Below are 19,849 nucleotides of genomic sequence, written 5' to 3'. Positions count from 1 at the left end.
CGTGCTCCCAAGTTTTTCAATTTTGAATAATCGCGTAAACTCGTCCATCGTTTTGTTCATAAAATGCGTTCCTCGGTCTGATAATAATTTTTCTGGCGCTCCAAAGTATGCTAAAAATTTATTCGTTAAGGCTCTTACCGTTTCTTCAGCTGTTGCTCTTTGTACCGGTATTAATACAATAAACTTGGTTAGCCAATCCTGTATTGACAGAATATGTGTATAGCCGTTTGTTGAAGGCTTATTAATTGGTCCGTAATAGTCAATCGAGATTTTTTCAAACGGTCTGCTGGGCGTATCTGTAACGAGCATAGCTTGCTTTGTTTTTACGCGCACTAGTTTCTTAGTCTGACATGATCTGCATCCAAGTATAAATTGCCTTACATCGGCCCTCATGTGCCTCCAATAATAGTCCCTTGCTATCTTATTGTAGGTTTTATTCATTCCTTTATGACCCCCGATTGTTGATTCGTGATACTCCTTAATAACCTTATATCTTTGATCCACTGGTGGTATAACTAAGGTGTTTATGTAAAAGGTCGCTGTGACCTTGAGGTTTTTGAAAGTTTCCTCAAATTGTTCCACGAAGTAGATCCATTGGCTCATGTTGAGTATTGCCAAGTCACGTATCACGCCTATAGACTTTATTTTATTTATCATTACTAGTGCCTTGAGTGACGTAATGCATTTCTTGATGTCCGATTTTAGCGCCGTATCTTCAAAATGTGATTTAATATACATTCGCATTACCGCGACCTTTCTCACATTTGCTCTCATGACGTCACCAACCATCTTTTTTTCATTATTTAGGGCTATTGGATCTATGTATCCGCGCTCATATAGGGCGTCTATTGTTTCCGTATCAGGCACACTTTCTGTTACCGTCGCGAATGCTAGGTTATCTAGATAATGAAATGGGTGATCCTTTGCTCGATGCATTCTTTGGAATGGCTGTATGTCTGTTTCTTTTCCCGGTAGCCACGGTGGTTTTTCATGTGGCAACCGTGTCCTGCATACTCTGTACTTTTTTAGCTGTGGGAGGTTTGATAATACTTTTTTTTGAAGGTCTGCTTCCTCTGGTTCGCTTTCCGACTCCAGTCTGGCCTTGTTTAAACCAGCCCCCTCATCACTCTCATTGTTAAGTAAGTCTGAACTACTTGAAGAGTCTGGGGGTGGTGGTGGATCAGGTGGGGGCGTGTCCCCATCTTCATAAACTTCCTCATCCATGGAGTCACTTTTATTACGCTCTATTTCTTTAACTCCTTCCTCTTTTCCTTTCCATGATTCGTTTACTTCACTTTTCCAATTTATATTGGCGCCCGATTCGTCACTAACCCGCGATTCCCTTTCCACCGGGCTTTGTTCCTCCTCGCTATGCCGGGATGCGGCAACGAGTGGCCTGAAGTGGTTGTTGAGGAGATGCAAGTGTACATATTCCTCATTGGCATTAATCGTGAAACTTTCGAAAATTTCACACTTTTTTCCCCTCTTAGTACCCTGTAGATGTATACAAATATTCTTCCTGAACTCTTGTGCGAACAACAATATGCAATCATCATTACCATATTCTGTATTGGACTGCAGGATTTTTCCTACCTCCTCCGGGTCAACACATATATTTTTCCACTTCGAACCTTGTAGTACATCCCGGAGTTCTCGCGCCGTCAATTGCAAGTCACAGGAAAAAATAAGAGAGTCGAATAAGCAATTACCTGGTATTTCTACCGGAAGTTCTTCGATGAGTTTTAAATTTTTATTCGACTCCATGCAGTTTTGTTCTAAATTCCGTTCGGCTACATTTCCGCCTCCTGTTTTACTTTCAAGCTTATTACCTTCATCGGTATAATCGTCCGTTACCCCTCTTATTCTTTCATTCCCCGATGGGTTTTCATTTATCTGTGGTGATTCACACGGGGTATCTTCCTCGCTCAAGAATTTCTCTCTATCCCCTGAGCCCGTTCTCTCCTTCGAGGGCTGTTGAGATATGTTTGTATCATTATCTGTACTTACCGTCGGATCGCTCAGAAGTCGATCGGTGATAGTATCGGATTCCCAAGCGTCTATTCTGATTCCCGGCTTGCCTTTAAAGTCTCGGCGCTTAACATCTAGTCTAACTTTCGCTTGGAAGTTATCTATTGAGTTATTAAGTAACGCTCCGATCTTTTTGTTTACTTTCGTCCCTTTTTCTGGACTTTCTTTCGTCTGTGTACCCCGTCGTGATTCATTTATTTGCTTTTCGCTTACACTCTCACTAGACGGTCTGCTTTGTGCCCCTTCCTTCGGCGTCGGTCGGTCCCCTTCGACCGTATTCGGTATTTTCTGTTGCTGCTTGTTACTCTCTTGGAGCCCACTTTGCGCGTGAGCTTGGGCCCATCGGTTATTCTCCTTCTCTCCTTTATTCGCATTTCTGCTTGAGATACCTGCATCCGAACTCATCATCTCTATGGTATCTATAGGGTCAAGCATTCTTTCTCTCTTTCCGATCAACTCTGTAACCAGGCCTTCCTGTGTCTGCTGGTGTCCCCCGTGCTTATCATTATTCGCATTTATGACTATGATCTCTGTACCTACAGTTTCTTCTTCCTCTTTACCTTCCTCATTCGCTAGGCTAGCTGCGGCTAGTTGGAATCCCCAATGTTTTACCGGCTCGGATTTTCCTTTTAAAGCCACCGGTGAGTCACAGTTCGCTATGATAATTTCCTTCGACACAGTTTCTATTTGCGGTGTTACTGAAAAATTTGGCGGGTGCCTATACAGCGTATCCAATTGTCTTTTGCGATTTTTTCGTTGCACGTTCGGTTGTATTTCTAGTTCTAAATACGGTGTGCTTGTTATTCCCACCCCTTTTTTCAAATTTTCTTCTTTGCATATGTAAGCTAATTTATCCTCCGTCGGACCCTGTGATAGGATTTGTTCTTCGCCATTGTTTAAGGATCCTATTTGAATATTTTTCCCCTTATTCCCTTCTGCGATCTGTACTATCTGTTTACGCGGCCTGCCTCTTTTCCCTTGTTTCTTACGTGGTTCTGCTCCTTTACTCTCTATATTTTCACTCGCCACCGGCCACTCTGATTCTGAATCAGCGTCGCTGTGTTCATTGACCGTCAACTTATCCGAGTTATTCGTCTTGCGAGGCTTTTTCCTTTCTACCTTTTTGTTCGACTCGTCTGAATCAGATATTTCTATCTGCCATTTCTTATCCTTTCTTATTATGTTTCTCTCTCTTCTTGTCCGCATTTTGAATATTCGTGCGGGTGGCGCATTTATGTCACCATGACCATCTCTCTCCTGCTCTTCAGCAAGTTCATATAACTCTCGTCGCGGTAGTTCAGGATTTTTCTCTCCATCCTCTAAGATCGGATTTCGGGACAGTGCGTCCGGTGCCTTATTGGCTATTCCTGGTCTATAAACAACGTCAAATTCGTAGCCCCTTAATTCAGCTTTAAGCCTATTAAATCTTATATCTGGCTTCTTTGATGAGTGAAAATGTTTAAGAGGCTCATGGTCCGTAACCACTGTAAACTTTCTGCCAAATAGATAGGGTCGAAACTGCTCTTTTGCATATACTATTGCGAGCAATTCTTTATCGTACGTAGGGTATCGAATTTCGCTGCCCTTTAGGCATCTAGAGGCATACTCGCACGGATTGTCTTTTCCTATTTCTCCCTGACTCAATATTGCCCCAATGGCATAGTCAGATGCATCCGTTGTCACCACAAATGGTTTTTCTAGATCGGGTGCTTTAAGTACAGGCTCGCTGCAAAGTGCATCTACGAGCGATTTGAATGCTTGTTCATGCTGCTCTTCCCATTTAAACTCTGTACCTCTTTTCAGAAGCCTCGACAGCGGTTGAGCAATTTTAGCGTATGCTTTAATAAATCTCCTATAATATCCAACAAATCCAAGAAATTGTTTGATTTTCTTTGCATTTGTAGGCTTTGGATATTTTCTTGCAGCCTCGATTTTCTTTGGATCCGTTTTTATTTCACCATTCCCTACAATATGGCCTAACACTTTTGCTTCACGTTTTAAGAATTGGCACTTCTTTGGCTCAATTGTAAGATTTGCCCTTGACAATCGCTCTAACAATCTTATAAAGCGTTTGCGATGTTCTTTAAGATTGGACGCGAACACCATTATATCGTCTAAATATACCTCTACCTCATGGCCCTGCAGCCCTGCCAGTGCAAGCGTTATTGCTCTTAGAAACGTGTTTGGAGAATCCGTGCAACCCATTGGCATTCTTTTGTACTGGTAATGCCCATCCGGTCCCGAAAACGCTGTTTTATGAGCATCGTCTTCATGTATTTCGACTTGAAAAAATCCCTGCTTCAAGTCTACCACTGTAATATAGCGTGCTGTCGCCAGATGTTCCAGTATATCGCTCTGGAAGGGGAGTGGATGACAACTGCCCATTGTTATCTCGTTGAGTTGCCTGAAATCCGTTACTACCCGCCAGCGCTTTTCGCCATCCGGTCCTGCGTTTTTAGGTACGATCCACATGTTTGAGCTGTACGGTGACTCTGAAGGCTCTATTATGCCTTGTTCGAGTAATTTCTTAATTTCAACTTTCATTTGCTCTCTCACAGCTGGCGGATATCTATACCATTTCGTTACTATCGGTTTATCCGTAGTCGTGTTTATTTTATGTTTTAAAAGATTTGTCGCTTTCAGTTTTTCCCCGTCGAGTCCAAAAACGTACGGGTCAATCTCTATAAGCCCTCGCACATGTTTTTTCTCTTCTTCGTTGCACCCCGATATGTCGACTAACTCCATTATTTTGTCGACTCGCTCTTTCCTGGTACTTAGGACGTCTGTTTTAATGTTTTTCTCAAGTATTTGAGTATTCTCGTTGTCACGGCCGTCCTTATCACAACCCACGTTTCCCACGATATTTTTCTTCGAACATGTGCAGCTGGCGTCGTTTCTTATCTCATCGCCTAGTTTTTTATTCTCTTCAGGGTTTCCAGTTTCTCTAAACATCCGTACAAAGGCTCTTTCTAATGCTTCTACGTCATCCCCATTGACGTCCGATGAGTCAGCTTTCTTCGTCGTCTCGCACTCTAAAAGGTCCACCACTGGGACTGGTACATTTATTATTTCATTTGATATATTTAGACATTCGGCATACACCCTACCATTATTGTTCGTTGCGATAAAATTACCGAACAAAATACCCTCTGTAAGCTTTTGTAGTGGGACCCAGCCCACTTTAATTTTCCTGTGCGACTCTTTTATATACGCATATATAACTTGCCTCGTCTTCGGCACAATTTCAAAACTCTCTGATTCTCGTAGCGGAATTCTCCTTCCATTCAATTTAAGTGTATTGTCTTCGGCATTTATCTGACCGTTATACAACTTAAAAATATCCCATCCTATGATTCCTTCTACCTCTATGGGAAAGTCATGGGGGACTACGTGTAGGGTACACATAAAGTTTTCTAGGGGTAATCTTATAGATCCCAAAGTTTGGCGAGCTCCGTGCGTTACGCCTTTTATTTTTAATTTTTCCCTACTATTTACCGCTACTCCAATATCGAGACAATTCTCTTTAATTATTGAAATTTCCGCGCCCGTATCGGCATAAAATGTCGCACCTTCGTTTATATAAGGGCTTTTTAGAATTACTGTGGGTGGTGTGTATCCTATTTTCGATAAATTTATTTTCACTGTGCGAGATAGCTGCTGCTCATCTTTTCCCTCAGCTTTAGAATTTTCACGCGTCGTGGCATAAGTCTCCGATACCTCATGCTTGTCATTATCCATACCCTCCTCTAACACTCCTAACTTCCTCTCATAAATTTCTTCATTTATTGCTTTGTCATGCCCGACGATTGGGGATCGCGTCGAACATCCTGCGAGTTTAAATGCCCGGTTTTCGAGCTGTTTACCCTCGCACTTTGACTATTAAGATTATCTCTCCTATAATCATCCCTGCGATTATCCTGATTGGAGTATTGGTTATTTCGCCTGTCCCGATAATCGTCCTTCCTGTGGTCATATCTATTATAATTATGACCTACTTTTCTGTCATTGTAACTATTTCCAGCATAATTATTACTGTTATTATTATTGTTATAATAATTATTACTATCGTAGTTATATTTTCTTCCCTGGTAGCGATTCCCTTGGTTGTAAGGCCTTTTACCATTATTCCCTTGTTGTCTATCAAAAATCCTATCGTTTCCATACCGACGGTGATAATCATTATACGCTACCTTCCTATCATACCATCCTTCTTCTTCTATTGTTTCTTTTTTTGGTTCTTCGTCAACGTTAGGATTTTTTATTATTCCTTTTTTTGCATCTTGCCACAATTTTTCACATCCACTAGTAGAATGGGCGCCGTGCTCTCGACAATACGAACAGTATTTTACATCAGCCACACCGTCCCACTCGTCCGTATCTGACTTCCCCACGGGTGCGTCGCTACCGATAAGGCCCACCATGGCGTCATACCGTCTCTCGGCGTTATTTGCTCTCAATCTGCTCTTTTGCACTATCATTGAGCGGCGGAGGCTTAATTCGTTATCTACAGTAATGGCAGCTTCAATAGCCTCCTCTAGCGTTTTTGGTTGGAACCCTGCGACGTTCCAGTTATACGGTGCCTTTAATCCGTACAGAAACTGCCTCACTGCTTCACTGTCTGATCTCTTTTTCGACGCGTCTTTCTCGGCCCGCGTCGAGTATGGGTTCGCCTCATGTGCCATCATGATTCCATTGTGTAGTCGCTGGACTCGCCCGCAATATTCCATAATTAATTCGTTATTCCATTGCGTGACAGTTTTAAGCTCCGCTGCAAGTGTCTCTATTCCTCCTATTTTATTGAATCTTCGTGATAGAGCCGACAGAAGCTCGTCAATCGAATTAAATAACGATAATCGCGTGCAGAATTGATCGTCCGCTATGCCTCGCAATTTATTTCCCAAAAGTCCTATAAAATACTTTTCATACTGGGCAGGTATTGTTCCCTTTATCATCCTTACCATTTGCTCAAATAAGGGGAACTGCACGGGGTCTCCATTATACAGTGGTATACCATTTACTGCGTTGTTTAGGTAGCCTAATATATTAAGATTCGAGCCTAAGGCTAACGGTACCCCTGTTTGTTGCCTATTACTAGGAAAAAATTGCATGGTTTGATGCTGAGGAATATCACGTATGTTACTTTGTGTCCTTTGAAAAGATTCTGCCTGATTATTTATCGGCAGCTCGGTTGGTCGGTCACATGCAGGGAAAAGATATTCTGTATTTGTATACACGTCATTATGATTTTCTTCGTATCCAAACCTCAGCCTATCTGTCCTATTGTTTGATGTATAGTAGTTATAATTTTTGTCATTTGAATGCAGAGGTGGCCAATCGCAGAATGGTATAAAAGGTTGTTCACTGTTTGTATTTTCTTGTTCTTGCCGTTTGGTATACTTTTCCTGCCAACTCGTTTTGCCTAGCCCTTCCACGCCTAATTGATCACGTTTCCTGTCTACCCCTATGTTCTCCTTAATCGCATTCTCTTTTAATTCTGATTTTTCTGGTGCCATTTCCAACATCTCTATTTCTGCTGTTTCGTTCGTTGGCTCTGCTAATTTTGTATTAGGATTTTTCTTAAATGAAATTTTTGGTTTTATATTTTTAAATATCTTTAACATAAGAACTTGATTTTTCTTATCCATCTTCTCATAGAGTGCATACGATTCGGGGTCGTGTTCAAGCATAACCGTTATTGTATCTGAATCTTCCTGTGTCATGGAAAAAGTTTCGTTTAAACCATTCGTACCGTTATCAATCTCCTCCCCGTAGTCGGACATCATTATTTCCTTCCCCCTTTTTTTTTATATTAGAGTGATGTGAGCTTAATTATATTAGTTGCTTTCAGTCCACGCACGAAGAAATAATAGAAAAAAAAGGATCCTTATTTTATTTCCGATTCTGTATTTCTATTTTACTGGCTTTTAAAACGAGCGGAACTAGCCGTATTCGGGTTAAGTATTATTTTATATTGTACGTCGTTTCCTTAGCTAAAAACCCGAGGGACAATAAGTATATATATTTGGGATGATAAATAGAATTATTACTTACTCTGAAAGAAGGCGCAAGACGGTGAACGCCAATATACTCCAAGTCATCCTCTTAACGATAGTTCCTTTTAAAACTGGATGTTGACCCTAGTCCTTCCTTACTCGATAGTAGCTGCAGGTGACTGCCTTGAATTTTTTGCGCCTGTTGTTGCACTGCACTATGTGTGCGTCCCGATTGTTGCCCGAAAATTCCGAAATATCACGTGTAAAAAAAAAATTTTATTTCGCGACAAAACCTACCCCACACCTAGCACCAAAACTGTTACGTAGGATTCTAAAGGTTCGGGGTGCTTAATAACAACGCGGCAGTTAAACTCAATCAATCACTTTATTGCTATATTCCTTGAGGGAAGGCGCTTTGCGGTCCCGGGTGACTTATCGCGACTCACCTCCTTCTAGTCCCGACGTTCAAGAGCCCTGTGGCCACTGCTGCGGGCCTTTTTATGCTCTCTCTTCCCCCACTGGTGCTCCTTCCTAATACTAATAGCTGAAGCTCATCCCACGTAGTATGTTCCATACATACTGTACGTGACAATATATATCAAAACTAATAGAATGATTCTTTGACAAGAGAGAAAGTGAGAGTGATGATGAACATAAGAACGATAACTGTTTAGTTAAAGTTTACAATGACAATGAGTTCTTATTTCAAACATCATTATTAGAAATAATGATTATTATAGTTTTAAATACTCAAGTTATATTATTACTGTTGTGATTATTGTTGTTATTATTATCATAACTGTTATGTTTATTGTTATCATTATTATTATTATTATTATTATTATTATTATTATTATTATTTGTATTTTTATTACTATTATCATTTGTATTTTTATTATTATTAGCTCTATCATTTTTGTTGGTAAAGTGTACTGCTATTTTTATATTTTGAAAGAACTTTTATGGGAAGCTATGGTAAAGTAGAAACTTTAATAAATATTTTAATGTATGAAAACTATACTTATTGATATTTAACAGGCGAGGTTTATGTTTTATCATTTATTATATTTTAAGTAACTGTAATTATGTACCATTTTAGTGGTATTATGATACTAAGATACGTTGTATTACTACCATATTAAATATTTTTTTATATTTCAGAAATTGGAATTTTTAAAAGATGAAGATTCTTGTACGAAGAAATGTAGTGCTAGTAACTTAAACACAGATTATTTCCGAGACCAGTTATTACCGTACTTGAAGGATAACGAATTCGATGAAATATGCAACTGGATTCAAGTAAATATCTGCTTTTAAGCTGATTTTTTTTTCATTTTATATGTAGTTGAAATTTAAGTTAAACTAAAAATCATCCTTCTCTTTTTTGTATGTTTAATAATTACATCTCAAAATAAAATTGAAGCAAATTAGAGGAATTGTAAGGTGAACAATCCATAAATAACCTTACTATTTAACAAACTTGGTGTGAATTTTCATTTTTACTTTGTTGTACGTATCTTAACCAGTATACTTATAATAAACAGTAAAATATCATACCATTATGCACCGTACGCTTCACTTATCAATAAATTTACTGTAGTCCATTTCATTAATAATGCACTACAGACTGTTTCACAAGTTTTCCTACAACATTTTTTCAACATTTAGATACGATTGATTAGTTATTTTTAATAGCGTATTTAAGTGTTTTTGCATTATAAGAAGTAAACTAAAATACTCTCAGAAAGTTTTATTTTTATTTTTTATTTTTTAAATGTGTAACAAATAAAAAGAAAAATCAATACACTATTATCGCATTGTAAAAGCACGTAAAGCTAATTTTAAAACAGTTTTATTTTAATTTGAGCGCTTATAAATTATGTATCTCTAATAATTGAATAGAAAACAAAGATAATTTCAAAAAATATTTACTCTCGTCTCTTAATCAAGGCAAGAAAATTAACCATGTGCTAGACAGTATAATATTTTTCTTGTAACAGTAAATGTAATTTTATTAAATTGTTGATTTAAAACTCTTTTCTTTGGAATCAAGGTACGAAGTATTAAATTCTGAAGAAACAAAAAAAAATATTCAGTCGTTTTTTAATCAATCATGAGAGGGAAAAGCCATGTCGTGCGTAGCTGTCTCAAGGCTGAACCGATTTCTGTTGCCATTATTCTTTAAGAGTTTTTTTTTACATTATCTGTAACTTCCTTCCATAGCTTTTCCTCCCTATAGCTACTGGTCTCCTGGTGGATACAGCAGCATAACCTAATCGTAGAAGTAAAAGAAGTACCTAACGTCATCCTTATTTCTCCTTCACATGCACTGCTCTGTATTTTTTTCGTGTGAATAATATATTTACGTTGCGTTTTTTTCTTTTTTGATATTGAAGCAGTAGAAAAAAAATTTTCAACAAGTTATACCTGATTTGTGCTTTAACTTTTATTCATTTGTAGATTACTCTTTTTTTTATTTTTACAATATTTTTTAAGTAGCATTATCTTTATTCTATATTTTTACATATACGTTATTATTAATTCAAATTTTTCTTTTAGAACAAACAAACGTTACAATAGCAATTAAGTGAATTAAACTGTAAATATCATAATTCTATTGCACTCGGTTCAATTATTGTAGTACTTCCTAGCATTTACAACTTATGTTAACATTCAGTATTTTCCATTCAACTATTTTCAACTGACCTACTTCCATACCCCGTATTAACAATGTTGATGTAAGATTCTGTTATTTCTTATTTATACGTAGATGTATTTTCTCCGAGAATATATCTAGAGGGGATCAAACGATATGCACCAGTGCCCATGGTGTCGATCGAGTGAAACACAGGGGACACCAGTTCATCAAATTCATGTAGTTTGTAAATATCTTTAATTATTAAAAAAAGTAAGCATTTAACAATAATATTAAAAGCGTAATACATATAGTAAATTGGATTATTAGTAAGTGCCTTATCATCCCATGTCAACCAGTGCTGGTATTCTGTCATTACACCTAATAAAATTTTGATAAACTCAGGCAAGAACTGTGCGTTGCGTCTGCTTAACCATATATACATAGCAACACTGAGAGCAAAACACCGAGCAGATGCACCGATTGGATAGACTGCATACGATATATATATATATATATATATATATATATATATATATATATATATATATATATATATATATATATATATATATATATATATATATATATATATATATATATATATATATATATATATATATACTAGGGGGGCTCCGCCCCCTGCGCGCTTCGTGCGCCAACCCCCCCTTTTATTGTGTTATAAGTGTAATTTTTTCAAAATAAGGTTTGTATTAATATTTTTTAAGGCCTTAAAAAATAATAAAATTAATTGTTAGTATGAAAATAATATGTTAAAGTATATTTTACAAAATTCGGAAGACTATGGCATTTTTCGAAAGTACTCGGGAATAAATTTTCTACGCTGGGGTATGATTACTGGTCTGTTTTAAAAGAAATATGAAGAACAAGCTGCTAATTTCAAATAAAAGTGGTAAAGTTTATATAGACAGAAAGATGAGCCCTTGACTTTTTGTTGGTGAGCTTTATTATTTCTTCTAATGGCTCCCTTTTTCAAATGAGCTGTCTATCCTGTATGTGTCAATAGATATTTCTAAGCTCTTATAACTATATATGCCCACTGCGAGCTTTGCGCACCAACCCCCGTAATTGCAAATTAGATTTACGAAGTATGGAAAAATACCCGAATTATATTAATTGTTACTTAAAATATATATATGTAATAAATGTATATTGATCATAATTAATTAAATGAATTTTTAACAATAACTTTTTATTTTCCCTCACTAATAACAGCTATTTTTATGGGATTAGTAGAACACGATTTGCAAAACAATGTAATTTTTGAAGAAGCATGTAACGTTATGCTGCCTTTTTAACTACGAAAATTTTTTGCATGGTTTATTATGTCTGAAAATTTTTTTGGTAGTATTATTTGGAACAAATACAAGAAATTTTTCATTGAAAATTGTAAAGATAATCAAAATAAAGCTATTTTACATTTAAACGAAATTTTAAATTCTGAAAATATGTCTTGTAAGGATTTCAGTTTACCAGACAAACAGAAACGATGAAAAAAAATATTGATACTGACAATGATGAAATAATATTTTGTAAACATAAATTCCATGAAATGTTTTTACAACTCAATCATGATCAATGTCGAATTTTACAAGAAATAATAAAAAAACCTTGCTCTAACTCTTACGACTATATAATACAGGAAGATATATATATATATATATATATATATATATATATATATATATATATATATATATATATATATATATATATATATATATATATATATTAGTGGGGCTGACGTCCCCCTGCGCGCTCCGTGCACCTACCCCCCCCCCAACTCTAAAATCGTTTAAATACTTTCGTTTTATAAATAATGCCTGTACTAAAATATTTAATAATTACAACAACTGTTTTGGTAATAACGTAATACTAACTTAAGATAATGAATATACTTTTTTTAAAACAGTAAAATTTTAAGTAAATTCAATGGAGAGACAAAAACTTATTACAGCATCGATACTGCAACCTATAAAGGTGTTGATAAATCAGATGATAATATTTATATAAATTTTCCCGTAGAAATGTTCGTGAAGGCTTGCCACCTTATGAACTTAATTTAAAAATAGGTAAAATGGTAATGTTAATTCGAAATTTGAGTATATCAGACGGATTATGTAACGGTACACGATTGCGAATTACTAAGTTGTTGAAGTATAACATGGAAGGCGAAATAGTTACGGGAGAAACAATTGGTAATAAAGTGTTTATTCCTAAAATTACATTAAATACTGGAAAAACTTCATCATTACCCTTTATTTTATATAGAAAACAATTCCCATTAGTTGTAGCATTTGCTATGACTATAAACAAATCTCAAGGTAAAAGTTTTGATAATGTAGGATTACGCTTGAAAAATCCTCTATTTTTTCATGGTTAATTATACGTGGCTTTATCGAGATGCAAAAATAAAAATGAAATTTTTATTCAAATCAATAGAGAAAACATTTTAGATATTGAAAATATAGTTTGGAAAGAAGTTTTTGATTATAAGTAATAATGTGTCTAATAATAACAACATGATTTTGATATTCCTATATGTATGGACAAAATTTATTACTTAATAATACATCCCATAAATCTATATTATGTTGTACCAATTGTACCAATTTCAACATTGATTTAAAACAGACTAGGAGTAGATCTAAGTCTTCGTGATTTGATAGGGCTTTTTAAGTTGACACATAAAATAAGTCATCTTAATGCGAAACTTCCACGGTTTGCATTAATGATAAACTAAATGTAATTTAAATTTTTGTATGTATTGGTATTATTCATTCGTATCTAGAATAATATAATACATACACATAAATATTATACACAGAGTTTATCATAAATGCTAACAAAAATAAAACTTAACGCACCAAGAACTTCATACTTGCAAATAAATGGAAATACAATTGATATAAATTGATTTTTGGTTGTATTGAGTTTCATAAATGAAATGGTTATGAATTATTCGTATGTATAAAGTCCATCTTTTTACCTTCTGGGTGGTGTGGTAAAATAGATGAAAACAAAATATATAGTAAGAAACAAAACATGTTTTTATTAGTTAACATTCTTCACAAAGAAAAATTTTGACGGTACAAAAATATATATGACATATTATTTTTATGATATATTAAATTATTTTTTTTTTTAAAAGACTTTGAGTAAAACATGAATGACTAAATAATCTTATAAATGGTTTTATATGGTGGAACGTTAAATTGAATGCCCCACACAGTTAACTATATAATACAACAGTTAACCTTATAATTCAATATATAATAATAATGATGCTTTGCGCAATGACCCTCTATAACTCAAATTTATCTTGACGATGAGATAAATCGTGGCGATAAGACAGTTTTGTCTTAAAGTAGTTTAACATTGAAGCAGATTAAAAACAATTGACTAATCCATATACGACACGTACACGTCTGTATACACATCAAGGTCCAAGAAATACGATAAGTACGATGTGATCCACGGTCTCCAAAAGAAGTGTGGCAGTCGGTGGGGGGTCACGAAAAAATACACGGGGGGCTGTGGGGGGCAGTGGGGGGTTTTGGAAAAACTGCGATATGTCAAAATAAGGGAAAAAATGACAGGTTTTTTCCTTATTATGTGAGGGGCCGGTGGGGGGGAGGTTGTGTGGAATGCCCCACCGAGATAACTGTATAATATAGGAAGATATATATACATATCATACTCTCGCAGGCTCTGTATACTTTCAACAACTGTAATACGAAAACACATGGGATAAAAAAGTGCTTACTTATAATTGAATTTCCAGATCTTTTATGCTTTATGTCTTACTATAAAATGCTTAACTTTTAAGATATTTAAAGATATCTATAAACATCGTGAATTTGATGCCACTGGTGCCCCTCTGTAGTAAAAGCGTTGGCAACGAGCTGAGGGCACCACTTGCTATTCTCATAGCGAATACTTTCAATCACGATTTTATGCGTAGCTCTCTGGTTAATTTCGAATTTTTTATAGTCTGTACTCGATCACTATTTAAAAGTGTATTTATTCGATTTTTTATTTTTGGAAATAAATTTCTAAGTTAACCACTAAGACTTGAGTCACAATTTTAAAACTCTTGTGATCTCTAAGTAGATTTTATCAATCCTAGCTATCTACCAGTAAGGGTTTACCGTGCTACAATTAAGCAAAAATATAAATTTTTGACTTGTGATAAGTAAATTAGGATTATTTTTTACAAAAAGTACGAGTAAGTCTGTGTTTTGCCGTATATTTATATTATAATTTACAAAACAACTAATAAATAATGCGGCTTATATGTTATACTATATCAGTATGTAGATACCCAAATAACAATGTGACACATTTGAATCATTATTTCTTTAAAACGTCAAAGCTTATCTTTTTAAAATTTGGCATAACCGCTCTAATCATCATTACCTCTCAAATTCTATTTTATAACATTCCTCCAAAAATTGAGATAGCAACCTTTAAAAATTTCGTTAGTAACTAAAACTTCGTGAAGACCTCTTTATAAGAGCCTGGAGATGATCGAAAAACGGAATGATTTAATATCTTGCAAACTGTATAATGAAGCCTTATAAAATTCAAGTATTTAATGTCTAATACTAAAGTTTTTCTTGGAACGTTCCTTATGTTTGGCTTGGCGTGGGGATCAGGTCGAGAAAAAATGCAACGTTACAAAGAAGTATTATGAAAAATCGCAAGACAACAAGAGAATAAAGAACATCGATAACTACTTTCTTCTATGCACTTTCTTTGCTACCCTCTCTCTGCGAACTGGCACCACACCTCTCTCTCTCTCTCTCTCTCTCTGACACACTACATACTACTGCATGAAACTATTATATGCCGTCAGCATATAATTACCACGCTATCTGTTTTGTACATAGGAGCGGTCTATTTATCCATTGTACTTATATACACATATTATATAGTTAAATATGTAGGCCAATACACACTAAACGCTCCTTTTAGTGTTTTCATTGTTTCAAAAAAGAGTATATTTATTATATGAAGTTAAAATAATATTATTAATCAAGTAATTCTTTCTTTTAAATATTTTTGAACAGACATCGTCGATAATCCATTTTTTAAGGATAGTTAACGTTTCCATTTTTGCTTCTTTAATTTTTAATAATTTTAAAAATGTTTCATCATTTAAATAAACATTTTTTTTTTTTAATTTAGAAATATTCCCATAAAAATGATGATTTAATAGTTTCTGCTATTATTATTTTTTGTTACTGTTTTTTATTGCTGCAAAAATTTGTCTAAAATCTCTTCCTAAAACAAATAATCTGTTTCTAAAGTTTTACTTTGTATTGCATAAGTCACATCAAGTTCTATCAACTTTTTCTAAAGCTTTTCTAGGAATCTTTGACGCTTCGTCCCAAATAATTGAATCTACCTCTTGTAATTTTTTCTTGTCAATTTTTAATTCTAAAAATGCACTTTTGATATTACTTAAGTCTACAATCAAGTCATCAAAAAGTTTTGTGACTTACCATTTTTTTATGAAGCAATATTGATAAAGTACCCGTTCAATCCATTTATAACGTTTTTTATCCTTTAGAAATAAAATCATAAACTTATGTTTTATGTAATTGAGTTTTTGCTAGACCTCCAGGGCCATTGTAAAATAAATATTATTATCTTTTTAACACATAGCATGAAAAATTATTTTTTGATCATAATTTCAATTTACATACATGGAATTCAACATTATTGTACAAAATAATAATTTATCAGTATTATCTTCTTTAAGCTTATATTTTTATGATATAGGTTAGTTAAAAGATTTACATAATTTGTCTTTTGATTCTAAAATTTGGTTTATATGTAAAAGAGAAAAATTATCTTTATCAGTATAAGAATCTTCTGTTAAAATAAAAATTCTTAATATTTATGTCATATTTTGTCACCTTGGATGTTTTCTGAAATTTAAACTAAGCAAAAAATTATCTTAGTTGATAAAGAAACATAACGGTAATTTCTTCCTGAAAAATATCACCAATTTGAGAATCATGTTTAATTAAGCCCATTGTAATGGCAGTATCCTTGAGTGTTTCATATTTAATTCCATTATTTGATTAGACATCTTTAAATCATGTTGCGCCACGTAATTTATTTAATATACGAGTAAGTTTAAAAAATAAACGTTCATGATCTTTTTGAGATACTATATTTAATCTACCGATTGCAGTATTTTTCATTTTATTTTTTTTTCCCAAACCTTCAATTTATTGTTTAAAATGAAGTGTTTTGGAATGTTCATATACTTTATTTATTGTAAACATAACCCATATGTTTTTGAAACTACAGAAAAATTACGAAGTCATTAAAAAAACATAACAAATTTTTTGAATGTAGTGTATGCAATATAGTTAAAAAAAAAAAAAAAAACATAAAATCATTACGTACGCCACAAAAGAGGAAACGTACGGTAAAATTATACGTTGTTGCTTCTGGGACCGAAAATTGACAAGAGCAACACATTTACGGCAAAATTTAAACATATATCATCTCGAACACAACAGAATATGTAAACATACTGTGGAAAAAATTTTTCTATAAAAAATGTATTAAAAAGGCGTTACTATAGAGTTTATTAAAAAGGAAATAAAAAACTTTAATAGCATGTAAACAATAATCAACCATGATAGTAATTTTATATATATGATTTTCTTATTTCTTTCAGTAAACAGATTGAACTATTTTGAACGGAAGATCAAATGTTAAAGTGTACCTATCAGGACATTAAAATATTTATGTGAATTGAAAAGAAAAGAACTATGAAGTAAAACTGATAAATAACAATATTTATCATAAAAATATCTTGAGTGCTTGGCTATAATTTTTTTTTTTTTTTTTCATGAAGTTGAATAATAATTTTTTTATTTACAATTATTTTCAATCTTTCTTTATTCTATAACACAGACTTAATGACGTTGTTTTTTTATAACAACCATACTTGACTTATATAAAAGGTATTTATTACGTCTTTTTATATAATTATTATTACTACGGTGTTTGTTGAACGTGCCGTTCTGCTCCCAATTGTTTCCATGATTTCTTGAGATTTTGTGCATAAGCACACGATCAGTAAGAGCTAATTTAGGAGTGAGAATAAAAACTCCAAAGTCAGGTGTTAGTTTGAGCTAAAAAAAAAAAAAAAAAAAAAAAAAAAAGCTCAAACTAACACCTGACTTTGGAGTTTTTATTCTCACTCCTAAATTAGCTCTTACTGATCGTGTGCTTATGCACAAAACCTCAAGAAATTATTATTACTAACACAATTCGTCTTTTTTATATGAAAAAAAAATTCTTATAATTTAAAATATTTGTCTCATACCTACAGCCTATATAAACGATTATAATGTATACGTAGAGGGTTGGTGCGCAAAGGTCAGAGCAAGCCAGAAAGGTTAACAATATAAATTTTTACGATTTTTGTAAAGAAGAAAAATTTGCCATATTTTGAAGCGAAAGCGAAAAGTGCACCCAAAGGTTATGGTTGATGTTACGGCATACCGTTAATATAACTTATTTCATGCAATGTCCTCATAAAATTATTGTTAAAATTGTGAAAAAAATGTATTAATTTTAAGTAAATTTATGAATAACGTTATTTATTGTATCAATAGTCGAAATTGAAGAGTGAGGTAGTGAAAGTGAAGGAAAGCTGCGCACATTAATGATAGATTATGCCAACTCTACAAAAGAAAGGGATTTTGTTCAAAACGCGTGTCCCACGATACGTTCCACTGGTTTACTTATTTTTGTATAGATCATTCTCTTATACTCTCTTCATGCACATCAAGTTCCCTTACATTTAATATAAACAAAGTGCTTTGTAACAGAGTTTGTTGGTCATACTGTTCTTAAAGTAGCCTACAAATGTATTAGTCAATATTGTTTTCTTTACATTATCACAGTTTCTGAGCTAGTAATGCTTTACACATTACTGCACGCTCTTATTTTGCTGTACCGTCCTTAAGATAACTATTTTTTTAAAAGATTTTGAATATTGACGTACATTATCAACAGGCTCTATTTTAATAGTTTTCGCTATCTCTTTTCTGCATGTCTGTTCGTTATCTTTCAATCCTACAATTCTGATTGATCTTACTAGTCTATCACTAATTTTTTTTCCCTGCTTCTTAACATATAACCACATGTATTTTATACTCTTGTCTGTTTCATTACAGATTCAAAAATTTAACTTTTAGAAGTCTTTATCTTTCATTATGCCATTGTTACGTATACACTGTTGCGTTTTATTTAACGCCACTGCTTTTTTAATTTCTCTGCCATATTTTTTTGTCCAAATATTCTTCTTTCTCTGGATTTCCTTTTGTTTCTTTGCAATGTTTGTGGAGATTAAGTTAAATGATTTATGTTCAGTTTTTCCTAATTTTTTGATTAATTACAATCAATCTAATTCAAATGTTCCTGCCCCTTAAAAAATTTTCCTTGACTTTTTCAACGTAATAATCTGATTTTTGGTATATTTATAAATTCCTTCTCTAATAGATTTTCTCATGATCCTCTTTCTCTGCTGCTTCCTCCGTTTCTTGTGTATTTTCTTTAATTTCAAAGATTACAGGTAAACTATCTGACTCACTTCTAGTAATAACTCATGAAAATTCAATAGATATATAGCCTTTTGTTTCTAATTTCAATGCTAATTTCAGGACTGATACTTCTCCATCGCTTCGTGAATCATCTGAATGTCCCACTTGCCTTCTCTATATCCATTTTTTAATGACTAATCCTAGATTTTCGTAAAATTTCAACAATTTTCTACTATTACCATTTAACACTTTATATTCCGATTTTCTGTAGTTATAATCTTTAGCATTAGCCTCCGTCTTCTGTTGTCCTGTTCAAGCATTTGAATTACCAGCTATTATAGTGGGCGAATCTAAACTAAGTAGTGGTGCAAATGCCAAGGCTTGGTCTGTTTCTCAAACTTACCTTGTACTGATGCTATAGAATGCTTATACCATCGTCTCATCTGTTGAATTCTAATTTTTAAAATTTTTGCTGACTCCTCCCTATATATCTTGTTTCGCCTTCCACTTTTTATTATCTCTAACTACATCTTTTCCTGACCATACAAAACTTTCGCTCAATTTATTTATACACATGTTTTCTTTTTATTTTTTAA

The 19,849-nt window shown here is 33.8% G+C and overlaps 1 protein-coding gene across 2 annotated transcripts in view; it reads left to right on the top strand.

The window, feature by feature from the left end:
- The window catches only part of Eif4g (eukaryotic translation initiation factor 4 gamma), a 763,642-nt gene that overhangs the window by 657,712 nt on the left and 86,081 nt on the right, over window positions 1–19,849 (top strand). For both annotated transcript variants that reach the window (XM_089595035.1, XM_089595034.1), the window contains exon 20: window positions 9,183–9,320. In XM_089595035.1, the coding sequence (XP_089451161.1) occupies window positions 9,183–9,320 (138 nt within the window). The remainder of the gene's footprint in view (window positions 1–9,182; window positions 9,321–19,849) is intronic.

The sequence above is a fragment of the Copidosoma floridanum genome, unplaced genomic scaffold, assembly GCF_036245765.1.
Source record: "Copidosoma floridanum isolate Cflo_tuat_1 unplaced genomic scaffold, Cflo_Japanese_pri ptg000024l, whole genome shotgun sequence".
NCBI lineage: Eukaryota > Metazoa > Arthropoda > Insecta > Hymenoptera > Encyrtidae > Copidosoma > Copidosoma floridanum.
The sequence above is the reverse complement of the archived record's forward strand: the minus strand, read 5'-3'. Positions and strand labels throughout refer to the sequence as shown.